A 20,580-nucleotide genomic window follows, 5' to 3' on the forward strand; every position below is an offset into this window, starting at 1 on the left:
TTTTTAGGTATACAAAATTTAAAAAAAAAATTTCAAAATTAATTTTTAAAAATTAAAAAAAAAAATGTTTACCAAATTTTTTTTTTCAAGTTTTTTTAATTTTTTTAAAATTCTTTCTGAAAAACAAGTAGAAGAGCTATATTTGGCTGTGCCAAATCTTATATATCCTTCTTAAAAAAGCTTTTTCCAAATTTGTTTTTAAAATTTTGAAAGTTTTTAAAATTTTTTTAAATTTTTAAAAATTAAAAAAAAGAATTTATGGCAAAAAACATTTTTGATAAAAAAAAATTCGGGTTAAAATATATTTTTCCTGATTTTGACCCATTGTAGGTCCAACTTACTATAGCCTTATATAAATCGTTGCAATGGACTTTGAAATTTCTATCATTAGATACCAATATTGTCTATATTAATGACTTAGTAATCCAGATATAAAAACTAGTAAATAAGAAATGAAAGACAAATTTAAATAATGTTTTTTCGTGAGTGATTTTCGGAAGAGGACCGTATATAGTTCTCCTAATTTATTTCTATATGAAACTTATTTTTGTTAAAATTTATTTGGATACCAAAATTTTTATGAGATTTATGCTCGTTAAAGATATTTTCGGAAGTGATCCTTATATGGGAGCTATGAGAAAAATGAAATGATCGCCATGAAATTAGTTCGTGTGATTTATTTACATAAAAAAACTTTTTTTATTAAATTTTATTTGGCTATCAACATTTTTAAGAGATTTATTCTCGTTAAAGTGATTTTCGGAAGTGGGCCTTATATTGGAGCTATGAGTAATCATGGATTGATTTCCTTTTATATAAAACTTTTGTGTAGGAGTTTGTGTGGATACCTATATAAATCAGACAATTATGACAAAAAAAAATCCTGTTTCGGGTAGACATTTGTATGGGGGCTTTGTCCTTGGGCCGAAAACAATGTATGTACAAAATTTGATCGAAATATCTTGCAATATGTACTTTGCACACATGGTTTAATCGGCTCATTGAAAGTGATTCTGAGTCGATCGTTATGTCTCAAGGTGTGTGATGGACTAATATCTGTTGTGCTTTCAAACATCAGCACAAACGCCTGATGTAGGGTATAACAACTAAAACTAAGCAATCACCACCTGCTTTAAGAATAATGAAACTATTAATGACATATTAAATTACAAATAAAACAAATTTAAGCATATACAAAATAATATTTATGTATATAGTAATTAATACAAGCAAGCAAATGAGCTTCTCAATTACAATTAACATTAATTAAACAAATAATTAAAGGCCGTCAAAAAAAAAATAAAATAAAAATAAACAATCCAAGCACCCAAAGTTGGGTCTAGGTTAACAACTTCGCTTTAAACCAAAATCCAACGAAAAATGCAAATAAATAATAACGAAAAACCAAATAACGTGAAATAAAAATTAATAATAAACAAATTTTGCAAACAAATCGAAAATAATAATAGAAAATATACTCCTAAATCAATAATAACAATAAGCAACAACAATAATAATAATAATAATAATAATAATAATAATAATAATAATAATAATAATAATAATAATAATAATACCGGCAGCAGTCATTTGAAAAGAATTACTTGCTAATATGTTGGTTGTATTTTAAAATAGATAGATAGATTTAATAATTTGCTTAATATATAGATATAATGGCTAAAATGTCCACAATCCAAAGCAAACAGAGACAGCTTGACAAATAAACAAACGTTTTATTTTTGTTTATTAATTTGTGAACAATAATATCGGTCGATATAACGTTCGAATTTGCTAGATAAATAAAAATATGTATTTATGTACATATGTATGTATGAATAAACCTTAACCAAATAAAAAACAAGAAAATATCAAAATAAAACAATTAATTAAATTTAAAGGTGTTAATCAAATCGTTTTAATAAAGCCACATTTTTTTTAGATACAACAATAACACACGAGATTTATTTCAAATTGGCAAAAATATTCCAAATATTTTGTCAATTATTTAGTTGGGGAAGACAGCAATGTCAATAAATAATAAAAAATATTTGCATTTACTATCGTTTTCGTTCATTCATTAAGAAAATGTGTGAAAAATAATAAAAACATATTATTTTTGAAATCTTGTTTTTATTTGCATAAAATCAAAGGCGTATGTATATGTAAATAAGACCGGCTCGACCTCCATACCGCAAAATAATAACACGTTTTCGATCACCCACTCAAAATGAGGTTTGGCTCATTTTAAAACTGTCAATTCGATCATTTTAGTCATAGAACTCATTTTACTAACACAGATCACAGGATAAGAATGTTTTTTTTTAAGGTTCATCTTTGAAAGTACCATTTTTGAAACTAAATGGTAAAAATTTGATTCGAACTCGATAGCTATAATCACAGATTACACAGATATGAATCAGCTGGTTCATATGGCTCGATATTAATTTTTTGAGAACTGTCATTTGTTTCGTATCTGTGGCTGTAATCAAAATACACTACGCAGTAGTTAATCAAGTAGTCATGTTATATCTTTTTAACTTAACAACAAAGTCGCTCTTTACTATATTAAACTGGATCCCTGTGGATTTAATGGCCAGAAAAATGGCATTCTACTACGGCCTTCAGGATAAATGCCTGAATCTTTCAGGTAATATTGATTATTGAACTTCCAGACCCTTCCTATCGAGGAACTTCGGTTTCTCAATTCCACACAACATGGAATGAATGGATGGTTTTTGGAAGGGAGATGGAGTTCGCGCAGATGTCTATATTCAGGAGTTCGGAATTTGGTTATCTTTTAGAATCGGCTATTAAGAGGGCGGCTAACTGTCTCAGTTATAACAAGATATCAGGCAGGGATAATGGTATATATACTGATAGTCAAGCGGCCATTAAATCTCTGACAGGTGAGTACACAACATCGAACATAGTTCAGGAATGCCAGGCATAATTAAATAGGATGGCGAGACATTCAACAGTCGTACTCATGTGGGTACATAGACTCGGAGATATTTTGGGCAACTGTGTTGCTAAATTTCTGGCGAAAAAAGGTGCCATGATGCCTGACGAAGTCATAATCTTCCTATGCGGGATTCCGTTATCTAATTACAATCAAGAAATTAGTAACTTTTACTATGAGCTCGCTCAGACAAGATCGGGATATGGCCCCGACTAAACATATATTCTTGGCCTGACACTCTCACAATTAAGCAATTTAGTGGCGGTTATAACCGGATACTGCATATTTGACAAAGGAGACTTGGCCTGCCCTTTAACGACTTCTGTAGAAGTTTGTCAAAATGAAGAGGATGATGACACCATTTATCATCTTCTTTGCCATTGTCCCTCACTAGGAGATCTACGTATTAGGTTTGTGGGACATCGCCCTTCACTTCTCTTCTTCTGACATCCTCCTTCTTTACTTCTTCTAATCCTTTATTCTTTCAGAATTTCCCCTTTCGCTTTTCATCTCTATCTGGCCCTCTTTTTTTTTATATTTTCAGGTAAACAGCAGACCATGAAATGCGCCGGCAATTCTTTCAATGGAGCAAAGTGAAGTCAATACCAACTTTCCGGAAAAAATCTTTGATGATGAAGCGAATTTCCATCTGAATGGCTTCCTGAATATACACTATTGTCGAATTTAGGGCTCAGAAAATCCTCATGCAATCCATGAGAAATAAATGCACCCACAACAAGGAACTGTATGGTGCGGATTTTGGTAAGGACAAAATTGCAGTGACTGTGAACGGAATTCGTTACAGGAACAAGATAACGGAGGCATAGATCTGGAAGACATGTGGTTTCAGCAAGACACCACTACCTGCCACACCGCTCAAGCAACGACTTGCAGAACAAATTATCTCAAGAAATTTTGATGTCAACTGACCACAAAGATCGCTATGAGTGACAAGGATATATATAAGTTTGTCATTCCGTTTGTAATTTCTACATTTTTTCATTTACGACACCACAAAGTATATATATTCTGGATCGTTATAGATAGCAAAGTCGATATAGCCATGTCCGTCTGTATGTTGAAATCAATTTTCCCTAGCCCCCAAATAACTTACATACATGATTCATACATCAATATGTCGGGAATTCTTCCGGCTCGGTTGCTATTTAAAATCGACAAAATCGGCTCACAAATGGCACACAATTTTCCAATTTGAGGCTCAGAAAATCCTCATGCAAAACATGAGAAATAAATGCACCCACAACGAGGAGCTGTGTGATGAGGATTTTGGTCAGGCGGCGTGATTTTGCCTTAATTTCTTGATATAAAGATAAAACCGGGACAACCTCGATTTTTGCCCTATTTTTGATCTACATATATCTTGATTATTAAGTCATTAATATAGAAAATATGGATATCTAATGATAGATATTTCAAAGTTCATTGCAATGATGTATATAAGACTATAGTAAGTTGGACCTACAATGGGTTGAAATCGGGAAAAATGTTTTTTAACCCGAATTTTTTTTCCAAAAATTTTTTTTTTTTTAAATTAAAAATATTTTTAGGTAAACAAAATTTATTTATTTTTCAAAGTTGTTTTTTAAAATTTTTTGGAAAAAAAAATGTTTCGAATTGTTTTTCAAATTTTTTTTTTAAATTTTAATTTTTTTTTTTAATATTTAGCGAAAAAAACTTTTGGTGAAAAAAAAATTCGGGTTAAAAAATATTTTTTAAGATTTTGACCCATTGTAGGTCCAACTTACTATGGACTTTGAAATATCTATCTATCATTAGATATCCATATTATCTATATAATGACTTAATAATCCAGATATAGATCAATACAGCTAGTATTGGATAGTTTTGACCCCAGATATAGATGGGTTAACAATGTCTTAGAAATTAAAAAATTTAATATTTTTAGTACAATTTATGATTTTCCCAATATATAATGTTCACCACAGCGGAATATAGCACCAGACATTGAGGTCGATCGGAAAAAAGTGGTAATAAATATGAATCTTCTAAACCACCAGATCTATAGCAAAATAATATACGAATGAGTCGTAGAAGAGGACATAGTCTTTCAGAAAATGGCCAACCAGAGGTGATTGATTTTGATAGCCTGTACATACCTTGTTTTCTTTTAGAGTGGCCACAAATTACATTTTCTGAATGTCTATGTCCTGCTCTACGATTCCTTAGTACATCATTTTGCATTCCCTCCTGTAGTTTAGAAGATTCAGATTCATTATTACCACAGTTTTCCTATCGATCCCACAGTGCACCGTTACCGAAATAATCCAAAATAGCGGTTCACATTACCGTTTAACCATTTCTAATCGGTATCCAACCTTTATAAATATCCAATTTAGATGTTTTTAGATGAATTCGCCTACTTAACCAACTGTTCCTTAGTTTTATATTGAATCCAGTTTAAATTTTAAACAAGTAAGAGAGCTTTATTCGGCTGTGCCGAATCTTTTATACCCTTCACCAAATTATACTTCAAAATACAAATTTTAAATATTTTTAGGTAAACGAAATTTATTTTTTTGTTTTTTCAGTTTTTTTTAAAAAAAATTCGGGTTAAAAAATATTTTTCCGAATTTAACCCATTGTAGGTCCAACTTACTATGGTCTTATATACATCGTTGCAAAGGTCTCTGAAATATCTATCAATAGATATCCATATTGTCTATATTAATGACTTAGTAATCCAGATATAGGTCAAAAATCGAGGTTGTCCTGGTTTTTTCCTCATATCTCACCTATTTGTGGACCGATTTTGCTGATTTTAAATAGGAAACTCTCGAATGCAGAATTATTGAAAATTTGTATCCCGAAGATATCTGGGGTCTTCAGAAAATTGATTTCAACAGACAGACAGACGGACATGGCTTAATCGACTCAGCTATCTATAAGGATCCAAAATATATATACTTTATAGGGTCGGAAAATTATATTGTGGAAATTACAAACGGAATGACAAACTTATATATAGGAAAGGGTATAAAAAGATGTGATTAAAAACAAAATTCAAATATTTAAAGTTTCTAAATTTCATTAATCTCAAAAATAATTATTATAAATGCATAAACTGCATTTATTTTATGAAACGTAACATTATTATTGCAGAACTTAAATTCCAATTGGGGTACTGCCTCTTAAATTTATTTATTTTTATACATGTCTGTTTAAGGTTTGTTAACAAATCTTTTTAAATAAATAATAATAATGGAAAAAGAAGTATGTATTGCAAAAAATGTAACCGTTAAATATTTATTTATGATTCCAAAAATTAAACCATTCATTGATTTAAAAAAAATCGTTTGGTTTGCTTACTACAAACTTATCATATCCGTCTGTCCATCCGTCCGTCTTTTCATAAACTATGCATTCATTAGTGATTTATTTTTTTGTTAGCTGGTTTTTATAATGACTCTAGGCATTGTTTATTTATATTTATATTTGTTTGTGTTTATTTTTTTACATAGTTTTATTTATAGTTTCTGCGAATTTCGTATTTTATTTCTACTATTTTCCGTTTTTATCCATAGATACAATATTCGCGCAAAGTTATAGATACTAATGGCTGTGTGATGATGATGATGATGACGATGATTATTATGATGTTGTTGGTGTTAGTGGTTGGCTCTTGTAGATATATTATCATAATTATTAGCCATGGTTTGTTTATTTTTGAGTACTATTTACCATGATCTTTTGCAATATATCTTTGCTTTATTTATTTTTTTCATTTATTGTTTAAATTTCCATTTACATTTGTTGTTTATGACTGCAATATAAAGCTTTTATTTTCTAGAGAATTCTTCTAAAGTGTTTTTTTATAATAATAAATAATAATAATTACATACTTGCAAATAATAAGTTTTATTGTAGTTTGTATAAATGTTATTTACACATAATCATTGTTAAAGTTGTAAATTAATAAATTAGTTGTTTTGGCTTTAAGCCAAAAAGGTTTAGCCACGATCTCAATTGTGCAGTAGTTGTAGTTGCTATAGTCAAAGTCAATAACCTGTAATATTTAATGCAAACAATTGACCAACAAGTAAATGAACTTCACTCATTTACTATCTAGCTACATATTTCTCTTAATAGCTCTCTTTCTCTATGTCTTTTGGTTTTTGTTTATGTTTATCTTTCTCTGACTCTCTTAACTGTTATTTCACTTTTTTTTGTATCCGTTTCCGGGTTTTTCCCAAAGTTCATTATAACACATAAACAAGACAATACAATACAATATATTTGTGGTAAAAGTCAATAACCTATAACTAACCCGCATTTAGTTTGAGCAAAAATGTTTATAAATAACTAAAAATAGTTTGTAACTATTGCTAATAGTGATGTAGTGAGCTACTGTTGCATTAATGTATTATATATTGAAGATATCTTTAGTCAGTTATTGAATGTATTTTGAAATAAGATTAAGTAATGAGATTGCCATTCCACCGATTGTTCGACTATAATACTGTTACGAATTTGCACTAGCAATTTGAATTTAACGGTCGGTAGCAACTGCCATCAACATTCATAGTGTTTATAAACATTTCCATCAGTAGAATGGAATGTGGATAGCATTCTGTTGTTAGCATTGTTTGAAAGTATGGCAACACTGAACATTAACTTCGAAAGCTCTAGAATTCGGATATAGAAGTTGTCCGTTAAGATCGTTGTAGAATGTTCACGAGAGATGGCGTGTGTATAAATAGTGGCAGGGGTTGCAGTCGTCAGTTAGTTCATGATAGACGCTATGTAAATAAACATCAACTGAGTGCCTTAAAGTGTACTGTATTTTCCAGTGAATTCTTGTACATTATAAAGTAGTCTGTATATCTGCGAATTTATAAACGTGTATAAAAACACTCAGTGACTATTTAATTTCGTTGTTGTTGTACATTTTAAATAAATAAAGGGTTGCTACAATTTTTAAACTACTAAACGGCTTTTATTTGCAATCAAAAGTATCTGATTTATTTAAAGGAAATAAACCAACATTTTAAAAAGGTTAAACCGTAACAATTCGTACACCCAGTTAAAATAATGATAGCATCATTGCTCTATTATTTTCAACGAAGAATTGACAACTAAATGTTGTGGATTTGTCAACTCCCCGTTGTAAAGAGTGTTATTTAAGCCCAATAGAACTTACGAAAGGGTTAACTGTCAAACGAACTATCATACTGAGCTCACTTTTTGACATTTATAATCAGTATACTCTGGCAAATCATCATTAAGAAATTACGCTTGAAAAACGCTACCAAATTTCCAAATTTAGTTTGAAAATCAATAATCGATTCACGCTACTTATAGACTACTATTTTATCCCAAAATTGTGTTTAGATATTAGGCTCATTTTTGGCTTAACGGGTTTGTTTATAAAATAAGAGTGAGACCAATCCACAACAGATCCTACAGACTCCATCCAATTCAGAAAATGCACCGTTTGGTGCGGTTTACACGCTGATGGTATTATCGTACCTTATTTCTTCAAAAATGAAGCCGGAGCTTGTGTTACTATTAATGGAGATCGTTTTCGCACCATGATCAATGATTTTATATTTGAAAATATGGATCAAATTGATCCAGGCGATATGTGGTTTCATGGTTGATTTATCGTAGCCGTCGAACAAATTTCTTCCGACTTAAGATCACACAAGTACCATTATCAGGTTTGACGTAAATAATCCCGATTTATATAGAAATCGCTGTACGGAATTTTATGAAGTTCGGTCATAATTGGTGCTGGCTTCCATATGGGACCACATTAGAAAAATCTTACACAGATCAGTACTTTGCATCCTACTAGATTTTGTGAATATCGGTGCAGATATACCAATATATAAGTTGGCGGTTATCACAAACATACTGACTACTTTCGATGAACAGGATTTATCTTTCTGAGATTGTAAGCAGTATGAACAGAAATCGCGTGTCCTTCACTCTGGACCCCTTTGGGGCATGGTGGGTACAGCTTGGTAAAAACTCACCCCTTGATGTTATGCTTCAAAGGTAAATATGGAGCGAATGCGGGGCTCCGAGGATGCACGGGGCTCATTCCTGGTTAGAATTTATTAATTTAAATTCGCAGCTGACTAGAGTCTCATCTTGTGCTGTTGAATCGATGGTGTGGTCACTTCAGTGAACACATGATGGCTGTGGTTTAAAATCCAAAGCGTTTAGAAGATTGTTGATTAAATGACTGATGTTTGTGCTAGTGACAAATTTCGGAAAACCAATTGTAGCTTACTAGGTACTGTTGCTGACTCAACTCAACTGGGCCATTAAAAGTAACAGATATCATTTGGCTGCGTACTCATGACATGTATTGGAGTGGTGGTATTCGTGACATAATGGTCATTTCTCTCGGTCGAGGTTTATTGTGTGTGGAGTCAGAACCACTTTGACTTTTATCAACATGGAAGTCAGATACTTCCTGGGCTTTGCTGACTGACTAGCTAGCTATATGTCATGGATTAGATAGCCGTGCACTAGTGCACTAATCTGTGCAGTCAATGTACGAAATTTTGCCAATTGTGTGTTCCTTGCAAGTCACACAATGGCGGCCTTCGGGCAGGTACGCACGTTAATCTTAAACACATTATGTCGTCCAATCGGGGAAAACAGACAGAACACTGGTAACGGGAGCTGGAGAAAATCTGTTCCACCTCAGATCAACCATAAATCAATGGGGGCCGTTAGTCGGCCATTTATGAAAACTGAACAGTATTTTTATGGCTTTGAGAAAAACAGGGAACAATTCGCTCATGGTAGCAGTTAATAATATTGCACCAACCAGCTTCATTCATCTCCGGATGTCTCAGCGTAGAGGATCCTGCACTAGAATCTGAAGAGCAACACAAGTTGCTGACAGCTTCTTGGAAACCAAATGGAGACGGATATGGATAGAGCAAATTGTGGCAATCAGCTAACGTGAGGGAATTATTCCCGTTTTCTCCAAAAACCTTAAGATACTATACTTTTGTTAATTTTTCCAATTTGGTCAACTAACTGACCCCATTGACTTATGGTTTAGATGATCCACCTTCGTCATCTTGAAACAACCGGTAGCGATGTCTTGTATTTCGCTACAATCGTCTCTATACACATTCATATCCTTATTTGTATTCTTCACCTTCCGATGAAGGTAGAAAACGTCTGTGTTCGACCGATATGTCGAGAACCTGCTTGATCTAAGAGCTGACGAGGAACACCGTTGAGTTTGTGTCAGATATTGGAATTGGAATTCTCAGATAATCTCGCAACTGCTGAGAACCATGTAATTTTAGCCTCGAGTAAAAACTCGCTGGTTTTCGAATGCCATCAATATACATTTCTATACACTTTATTCGACATCGAATGAGAGAAAATAAAAGGAACTCGCACGTTCGAATATGTATTCGATTGTATACGAACGCGAGAACTAGTATCCTGAATTGCTCACTTTTTCCCATCTGCATGCAGCATATTACAATATCGAAGAAAACCACAAACTCAGTAGTGTGCATAGCAGTATAACCAACAGAAGACGCGAGATCCGAAGAAGTGATATGATAATACTCATGGGCAACATTAACGCGAAGATAGGAAGCGACAATACCAGAATCCGCACTACCATTGGAACGCACGGTTGTGGAGTTAGAAACAACAATTCGTGAACAATTACCATTGACTCAACCTCACTCGTGGAAAGATATCGTGTCAGGATAAAAACAAGTCGCAGATATAACACTGGGTACAGTGCAACCACAAAGAAAATCCTGGATATCAGACGACACATGCAACCCGATTTCTCAAAAAAGTGAACTTAAGCTGCAGCTGAATAATAACAACTGAAAAAAGTAGAACAATCTGCGAGATGAACAAGCAGATTTCCGGCTAAATAGGAGCTGCTTAGATCATGCCAATACTCTACGCATTACAATAGAGCAATTTAAAGAATCTATTGTTCATAGACTTCATCCATCAGACTTCGTTACCATCAGACTAACTGCCGTATGGATAGCATTGAGTAGGAAAGGAGTACCCCTGAAAATAATTCGAATCATCAGAGCTATGTACGATGATGCAGAACTCTTAGTTGTTCACAAAGGGAACATCAGTCAACCTTTTCATACTGGAGTAAAACAAGGATGCTCTTTATCACCTCAACTGTTCAACATCGTGCGGGATGATATAATTAGCGAAGTCTGTTTAGAGAGAAGAGGAATTACATGGAGTCTCTCGTGCCAACTCGAGGATTTGGATTATGCGGATATATTTTTCTATTCTCGCACAAAATCTTCAATATGCAGACGAAACTACAAAATCTGGAAAGATTAGCGTATAATGTTAGACTTAAGATAAATATCAAGAAAACCAAAGCTATACCTACATGCTACAAGACCAACCAGTTAAAATAAAATCTAGACAGTAAAGTAATAACAAATGGCGGCGCAGAAACAGACGCAAGCAACAGGCTCAACAAAGCAAAGCGAAAGGGGCTTTCGGACGACTGCATTCAGTATGGAGAAACTCGCAAATATCCAGACGAACCATGCTCAGAATATTCAATACATGTATAAATTCTACTCTGTTGTACGGAAGTGAAACTTTGCTAATATCGATCACAATCACGCACAAATTACAGGTGCCTGAGAATCATATGCAGGATATTCTGGTCCAACACCATCAGCAACACGGATCTCTGGAACTTAACCAATGAGGAACCCATACTGAAACAAATCAAACGCTAATTATGCATGTGGATAGGCCATACTATCAGGAAGTTACCCGATAGTATCACAAGTATGGCGCTAGAGTGGAATCCCACGGCAACGATACTCTAAGAACTAAGACAATGCAATTCGAGTGGGAAGGCGTGGAAACAACAGCAGCAAACCGAGTAAGATGGAGATGCTCTGTGGAAGCCTATTATCAAACGCGATTTCTGCGAGGTCTCTGTGCTCTTTAGTTCCAGATAGACTGTTTTATGGTAGACCAGAACATTTTGAGCAATGGTTTTCTCACCATTTATTAGGTTTTCATTTCCGAGACGATCATGCTCTGATGTCGTTTGCTCAATTTGTTCTTTAGTTGGTTTTGCTGCAATCGTGCTGCATTAAATGTTCATTTCCGAGACGATCAAACTCTGCCGTCCATTGCTCAATTTGTTCCTTGGCTGATTTTGCTACTACGTAGGATATCACGCTGTTGCTGCAATCGTGCTGCATGAGATGGATAATTTGGTCTAATGTTCGATATTCTTCCTGCTGAGATAAAGATGCGTTGCCACCGTAAAAACAATATTTCTAAAAGATTTCTTCGACTCTATGGGTTGAGGCTGTAGGATATGTTCTACTTCGTACACTACGCACTTATTTTATTAAATGACGGTTGTTTGGTTTATTTTTATACAAATTTGCATAATTTTTTATTGCAGTTTTTCTTTTTCGAAAACTAATTCTAAAACTCAATGCAGTGGCAAGTTATATTTAATCAAAGTCGTTGAACTCCAAAGTTGGCATTCAGTTTGTAAACAATAAAATTTTGTGCGCATGTTTGGCAGCGAATTTTAATTTGTTGGCTCGTGTTGATGTACTACGTACATGTTAGCATAAAAACTTTTCTAAACGAAAAAATGTCTTAATAAAAGAAATTTTAGAAATAATAGAATCTATGTCAATTTCTAAATAGCTTAGTAACTAAATAATATTGTTTTTTTAATGCATATATTAAAAAATAAAATTGAATTCATTATATTTGTTTATATAGTTTTATTGCAATTTATTTTTCCTATATTATTAATATTTCATTAATGTCTAATTGTTTTATTGAAATATGTTATTGTAGTTAATACCCTGTAGGAAATAAAATAGTCGGTTGTTAAAAACGCTAATTATAAATTAACTATTTTTCAAGTGACTACAAATTGGTTTAAATCTCATGCAGATATCAACCAAACGTATTGCTTAGAAATAAACATAAGAAATAAATAAAAGCAAAATAAGAAAATAAAAAAAATAAAAACAAAATGAAAACAAAAGAAGCATGTCATGAAATCAAATGTCAATAAAGCCAACAACGTCTTTTAGGTAGTGCTCAATTTTAATAAAAATAACGAAAAAAAACCTATTAAATACTAAAAGTTTGTTATAAAATTCATAAAAGTGATATTGTTACATATAAAATAATTAATTAAAAAAATGTATAGTAAAAGGCACTTAATGCGAAAATTAAAAGCAGAAAAAGAAAAATATTTACAGAAATTAAGAAAAAAAAATTCTGAAAAAAGTGATCCTTCAATAATGGAAGTGGTAGAAGATTCAAGTGAAACTAATTTTTGTGAAGAAGATGTGGAAATTAATTATTTTAGTAATGCCAAAAAGAAAACCTTACGTGAACAATTAGGAGAGTGGTATCATAGAAATAAGCCATCGCGTAAAAGTTTTGATGAACTCTTGGCAATTTTAAAAGGAGAAGGGATAGATGTGCCATTAAGTGCTAATGCATTTTGCAAGAAAAGTGATTGTTTAATCGTTTCTCAAATCTCCCCTGGGTTATATTCCCATTTTGGAATTTCCAAACAATTAGAAAGGGTTTCGCATTTATTGAAAGATTGTGACGAAATATTGGTTGACATTAATATTGACGGCCTTCCATTGTTCAAAAGCTCAAAAATGCAATTATGGCCAATTTTTTCCACCAGTACAAATTTTCATTATTTTTCATTTTACTTGTTTTCATTCCTACTTTTAAGTCATGAAATGTACTTGATTTTATTAATTTAATCTCATCAAACACCTTATAAAGGTATACCTTAATTTTGTATTTTTTATTATAGTAATACATTTTTCCAAAAATTAACATAAATAAAACTGTTTATAATTGAATTTTAAAAAAAGTGGTTTTTAAATAATTTCGTATAAACCAATATTTAATTAACTATATTCTAATTCACTACAAATTGGTTGAAAAATAAGTAATTTGTAGTCAATTTAAAAGTCATGCAGAGATGGCCAATTGATGACTACCGCCTATGACATGCCTATGTTAAAATAATGTGTCGGCGACAAGGAAAATAGTCACTTAATCAACTAGATGTGCTTATTAAAAAACCAGTTTTAAGTTACTTATAAATTAGTTTGATTTCCTACAGGGTATAAGATAAGAAGTTGTATGTATTTTTACAGGTCATAATTTTTTTTTTTAAATACAATTTTTCATTTTATTTTATTTTGTTTTGTTCTCTTTTACATTTCCAATGGACAGATTTTTTCGATTTTGTGGATTCTCATTAATTTTAATATAAAGAAGGATTTTGGAATTGGTTAAATACATATTATAAGTTTCTTTAAATATAAGATTCAACATACATACATAATATTTATAATTAATAATTTGTAAATATATTTTGTAACTTTGTTTTGTTTATGGTTTTTCTATAATTATTATCAATTGAGTGGATTCAAAATGTTTGTTTAAAAGAAAAATGGCTTAAATTTAATAGCAATTTATAAAAGCAGAATGAAATAATTTAAGAAAAACAAAGATATACAAAATAAAAACGTTCTTTTAAAAAGCAGCAACGAAAAAAGCATTAAATACATAGAAACACAAAAAGCTTTAAATTTAAATATACATGTATTATGTAAAAAAAATGTTTTGGACTATAGATAGTATAGAGTTTAAGTTAAATTTTATAGCGTTTAAAGTTGTATATAAAGTTTAAACTATGAATTCTACTTAAAAGGAGTCAAGTTGTTTGTTTTTGTTATATATTATTATAAACATGTTTCAAACTCGAGTGTATATTAGCAGGAAATTTCAGTGGTCACACCTTTAATGCTCTCAGAGCTAAAGTGTACACAGCCATATTTACACACTAACGTCCAGACGTATGGAATGAAAAATTCTTCGGGTGCATCTTCTTCGACGTATTTGAATTTTAAATCTGGAAATTTCTAAAAAAGAAACAAAATTTTAAAATTTTAAATTATTTTAAAATTTACAATTCTTTTATATAAATTTAAAAAGTCACCCTTCACCAAATGTAAAAAACAATTTCTTGGTGAGAAAAATTGTTATAAAAAAATAAAAATTGGTGAACAAAAATTTGGGTAAAAAAATTTAGGTAAAAAAAATGTTGGTATCATTATTATTGGGAAGTTTATTTCAACAGACAGACGGACATGGGTATAATAAAAATCTGAAAACTTTTTTTTTGTGAAAATTTAATTTTTTGTTAAAAAATCAGTCTGAAAACCAAAGATCGATTTTAGTATAAACTAGAGAGCTATTTTAAAAAAAACTTTTTATACCTATTTTTTAAAAAAAAAAATAATTTGCCTAAAAACTATGTTAATATAACTATTGGAATTAGTTATTTGATGTTTGGTATCATTTTCGATGTTGTTTTTGTTTATTTTATTGTCAATTGAAAATATTTTTGGTGCAAATTTTTTAAAAAATTTTTTTTTTTAAATTTATTAGTGGAAAAAATTTGATTAAAAAAAAATTTTTGGTTGAAAAAAAAAATGTTGGTTAAAAAATATTTTTTTCCGATTTTGATCCATTGTAGGTCCGACTTACTATGGCGTTATAAAGGTCTTTGAAATATCTATCATTAGATATCCATATTGTCTATATTAATGACATAGATCAGAAATAAGTCAAAAATCGAGGTTGTCCTTGTTTTTTCCTTATATCTCAGCCGATTTTCTCGATTTTAAATAGCAATGTCAGAATGACAAAATTTTTCATACGATTTTTAGTATAAAAAAAGTCAAATATTTTAAATCGTTAATAACTTCGTAAATATTGAATTTCTAGAGAAAATAAGCTCAATCTGTGATCACTTAAACCAAAAATCGGTTTTTTTATAAAAAAACTCAAATGTCTTCAATCGTTAATACAGCGATTTTAGAGAAAACAAACTCAATCTGTGATCACACATATTTTATACCAAAAATCGATTTTTAGTATAAAAAGTCAAATATTTTAAGTCGTTAAAAACTTCGTAAAGACTGTGATTGTTGAGGCCCGATCCGCCGATATCAAAGAAGAAGATTTCCTCGACATCGAGAAGGAGCCTCTATTATAAAATTGTGGCCCTCCGTCGCTCTGCCTGTTATTTGCTCTATTGTGAATGACACTTAAAAAGTGAAGTCCTGTCAATCTGTCTAAGCGCCATTACAGTTTGTTGTTGTAGCAGCATTACAAATTTTACAATATTTAATCCGGGGGTTCTGCATGATGTTCAAGACGAAGGTATTGTGCTACTTCGACTGGATGAGTCCATAAATCCACAGGAGGTAGTAAAGTAGGGTTGGCTGAACAGTTGAATATGTGAAGGGTTAATGAGGACATAAGTTGAGGACCGCGCGGTCTATATGGGACGAAAAGGCATTAAACCTGTTGTTCCATCCTGATCGTAGTTGTGCCAGAACGACTTTTGTTTGAAGCGGCAGAATCTTCTCGGCGTCTGCTATCGGTGTTGGGGGACCTCCAACACGACATTCGTACGGTTTCCTGCTACCGCGGAATTGATGGCGTCTCTATGAATGTCGTTCAAAGCTGTAATCGGCGATCAAATGGATCCAGCACATACTCTCCTCGTATTTGCGTAGATCCTTGGGAGAGACTCAAAACTGTGTGAAGTCGAAGTTTGTATAACTCCTACGGTGGCATCCCAGAAGGAACTGTTGCGTCAACATGTGTTCCTTTACCGGTAGAACCTTAGTTTCCTCGTGAGGGTTTTGTTCGGAGGTAATTTGAAGGCAGCCTGTGACGGTCCTCAAGGCTGCATGTTGACAGCTTTAAACATTTCTCCAATGCGTAGTTGACAACTGCCCGACCAATCATATTGTAGGTACCCCAAGTGCTGCCGACTAGTGCCTTGAGGACCTTGTTCCTATTTCGTAGTTTATGAGTGATTGCGGTAGCGTGTGCTGAGGATGTAAAAAGGCTATCAAAATTATTCCCAAGATTATCGGGTGGTTCACTGTCGGAATTTATACGCCGTCGACCATGATGCCTAAGTTGAGTTTTACCTACGTGATGAGAAATGTTGTGAATATCATTGAGATAACCATTTAGCATACCGCAAAGCTAATCAATGTTATGACCTTTTGCCAATATAGTGCTGTCGTCCGCATAGAAGATTACCTCCACACCCTGTGGAGGCAGTGGGATTTAAAGAGGTAGAAGTTAAACAGAAGTGGCGACAGGACCACTTTAACTTTACGGTGTTTTGAGCATTTATCCGTAAACTCCATGAACGGCTGCTTGTCACTCAGATAGTTCACCATCCATATCTTCGTTTTATTATGCATTATGGACTGTAGGATGTCCTGGAAGAGTGTGGCATTTCTAATTGACATTTCAAAGACCTTTCCAACGACTATATAACCACATAGGAATTCGGACCGACAATGGGTCAAAATCGGTAAAACTATTATTTAACCAGATTTTTTCACCAATAAATAATTTTTTTACTAAAATTTTTTTTTCACCAAAAAAGGTTTTTTTTAAAAAAAATAGTTTTCAATCTTATCATAAAGTATACTTTGGTGAAAGGATAAGAAATCTGTCTAAAAAAATAATACTTACTCTTAAACGATCACTTGACCATTGACTGGCTCCTTTAGAAATGACCTCGAATACTTCGTTAACACCCAATTCACCGCGTTGCTCTTGAACACGTTGCAAACGTGAAGAAAAGAAACCCACCACCTAAAAACAGTCAATTAAAGAAACAATTAATTCGATTGCAAACAAATAAAAATAATTGTGACACCTTACCATATCAATATTTTGTATAATATCTTGAAAAGCATGATGTGAACGGAAACCCTCAAACACACTGCGTTTATAAAGTAAAGTATACACCAAATTGGGACAATAGACCAGTTGATTCGAAAGGCAAGAGTTAAGAATTTCCAAAACCATACGTAACACTTCTTCGAGTACGGTTAAATCTTGTAACATATCCTCCGGTGTGGTAGAGACATTCACAAATACTGCACTATTCACGGGCTCTTTTAGTTGAGCATCCAAGCGAGTGTGTTTCTTGGCCAATGTTTCGAATAACGATATCAAACGTTGAGCCACATATGGATGTAGGTTACGGAATTGACCGGACATATTGGCCAAGGCGGCCAAACAGTTGGTGTGTAAATATTTATCGCGCATTTTCAACATGTTGTATTGTATGGTACGTATGACAACCAATATGAGTAGACCACCTAGGGATATTTCGGAAATGGTACGTTCCGTATACCAGGTAATATTTTTAAGCATCTATTGATTAGAAATATAAATTAGTAAATTACTAGGTATGCTATTAAATTTAAATACTTACTATATTATGAACATTCTTATTAAAACTATCATCTTCACTTAGAATCAATAACACAATCAAGGACATGTAAATATGATGTGATGTGCTGTCGGGAGCATGATACAATGTTTGCAAAATAGGGGTCACCAACTTTTCCAAATCCTGTTGGGCCATGACAAATCGATAAAACCGTTCGTTACGATGCAGCAATAAATACAACAGTAATGTGGCCTGATCAATTGTCACAATGCGACACAGAGTTTCATAAACAGCTGAAAAATCAATATGAAACGTTGCGCCATCCTTATGGGCCACATCTTTTGAATCGGCACACGCAAACAATGACGTACGATATGAATTCTCTTTTGTTGTACAATGATTAGTCAATATTAGAATCAAAAGAAGACTTTGATTGGCCAACGGATAGTGTGTGCGAAATTCTTGTGATAATTCGGAGCCAACAGAATGTGTAGTCTTTAAGATGTCTTGTTGTTTGCGGAAGCTGAATATTGAGAGTAGAGATTCTGCTATACCAAAGACAAATGAACCAGCTGTTGAAGAACCAAACATGGTTTGCGGTACCTCCACTAAACGGGATACAAAATGTAATAAGGCTGACATTAAAACATTCGAATGTTGACATTTGTATACAGTGCGGAAGATAATTGATTTATCGGTTGGTTGTTGGGTAAAGAGGTGCACTGAGAGTAGAGTGATTAGAGTGTTGACAGCCTCCAAGTGTAGGTGATATGTGAACTCTCTGCAAGAGAAAGTGACAAAGAGTCGTTAGAGAATGAATTTTATAGGAAGTATACAAATGTAGAAATAAATAAACTAATAAAGATTGAATTCAATTTCAACTTACTTGACTGGAATCACAACAATCAAATTGAATATTGCATCAATGAAGGTTAAAAACTTAGAGCCATCCACCAAAACCGCAGCAGCAGCTGCTGCCGCTTTTATTGTAGCGGCTGCATTATCCTGTTCTATTGCTTCTACAGCTATAGCGGTACTTTCCTTGCGAGCACCCGCCGCCAAAGCCTCTTCTTCTGCCTTTAACAGTTCCTCATTCGGTATGGCTTCAAAATGTTGTAACAACTGAAACTCAGAACCCGTCTCTATGATGTATTTAACCAAACTGCGTATAATAAACAAAGCATTAAAGGTCTGCCATATGTGCATATTACTTTCCTGGTCGGACAAGGAAAGCAATTCGGAAACTTTGGTCAGGAACACCGTTATAAGCGAACCAAAATTTCCAGTCTTTAAATTGTTACTAATAAAGGATTGACATAACGATTCCAGGCGTGAATCTAAATTTAATTGTTCCTGTGTATTTTCGGGTATGGTGATATTGTAGTTCAACAACTTTTGCCAATAGTCAATATCATCCGCTGAAATATGACTACGTCCCACAAATCTCTGTAGTAATTCATTGCCGGCTAAATCAGCCTGTCTGCTTACATTAATGCCCATTTTCCTGAGCTAGTATTTTGGGTGACTTTTTCACTTTTTTTGTTGGCTTCCCGTTTAGTGTCGTCGTCGTTTTTCCCTTCGAAATGAAAAGTTTGTTGTGATTTTTCTTTTCTTAACTTTTTCGTTGAAAATTTCACTTTACTTTTGTATTTAATCCATAGATATTGTTTTTGTTACGTTGTTGTTTGTTTTTAAATAATTTATGGTTGAATTTTTAGTAGCCGTGTCGGCAAAAAAATAAATAAAATTATTTTTTCTTTTATTCTGATGTGGAATATGTAAAAAATCTGACAGAGCAAAACGTCATCACAGTTTTTCGTATTCTCTTTTCAATTGCTGTTCTTCATCAAAAACAGCTGTAAAAACTAATGAGAGAAATGGGTTGCCATATTATTGAATGCATGCATGCGGTTGATTCGTGTAGGGTTGAGTGGTTATTTTTTTGGAAGTTTTGAAATAAAATTTAAAAAACTTAATACCAAATCCAATTAATGATTTTGATTCAATTAATGATTTTTTGCTTCAAAATTATGATTTAAATTTACCAAACCTATTTACCTTTAAGTTCATGTCATATTTAAATGAATAAAATGTACCATTTAAATATAGGACAGAAATACAGTGAGTGACAATACAATGGAAACTTGATAAACTATAGCTGTATCAACCAGGAACTAACTTCCAACAGCGGTTACAACTACAACGACTTTCAAAAGTTTGTTTAACTGTTGAACGGTGAATGTTGCTGTGGCTCTTCCAAAGTCCAAAATTATTCAAGCTGTTTATCCAAAGGATA

At 32.7% G+C, this 20,580-nt stretch overlaps 1 protein-coding gene across 1 annotated transcript; it reads right to left on the bottom strand.

The window, feature by feature from the left end:
- Positions 1 to 14,741: 14,741 nt before the first annotated feature.
- On the bottom strand, positions 14,742 to 20,072 carry LOC135960224 (dymeclin). Its single transcript, XM_065511460.1, has 5 exons — positions 19,171 to 20,072; positions 18,327 to 19,065; positions 17,768 to 18,265; positions 17,576 to 17,698; positions 14,742 to 14,928 (listed from the first exon to the last, which is right to left on the bottom strand). Exons 1-5 carry the CDS (start codon positions 19,782 to 19,784, stop codon positions 14,779 to 14,781), a joined length of 2,124 nt encoding a protein of 707 aa, XP_065367532.1. The 5' UTR covers positions 19,785 to 20,072; the 3' UTR covers positions 14,742 to 14,778.
- Positions 20,073 to 20,580: the final 508 nt, after the last annotated feature.

This window comes from Calliphora vicina, chromosome 5 (genome assembly GCF_958450345.1).
Source record: "Calliphora vicina chromosome 5, idCalVici1.1, whole genome shotgun sequence".
Lineage (NCBI taxonomy): Eukaryota > Metazoa > Arthropoda > Insecta > Diptera > Calliphoridae > Calliphora > Calliphora vicina.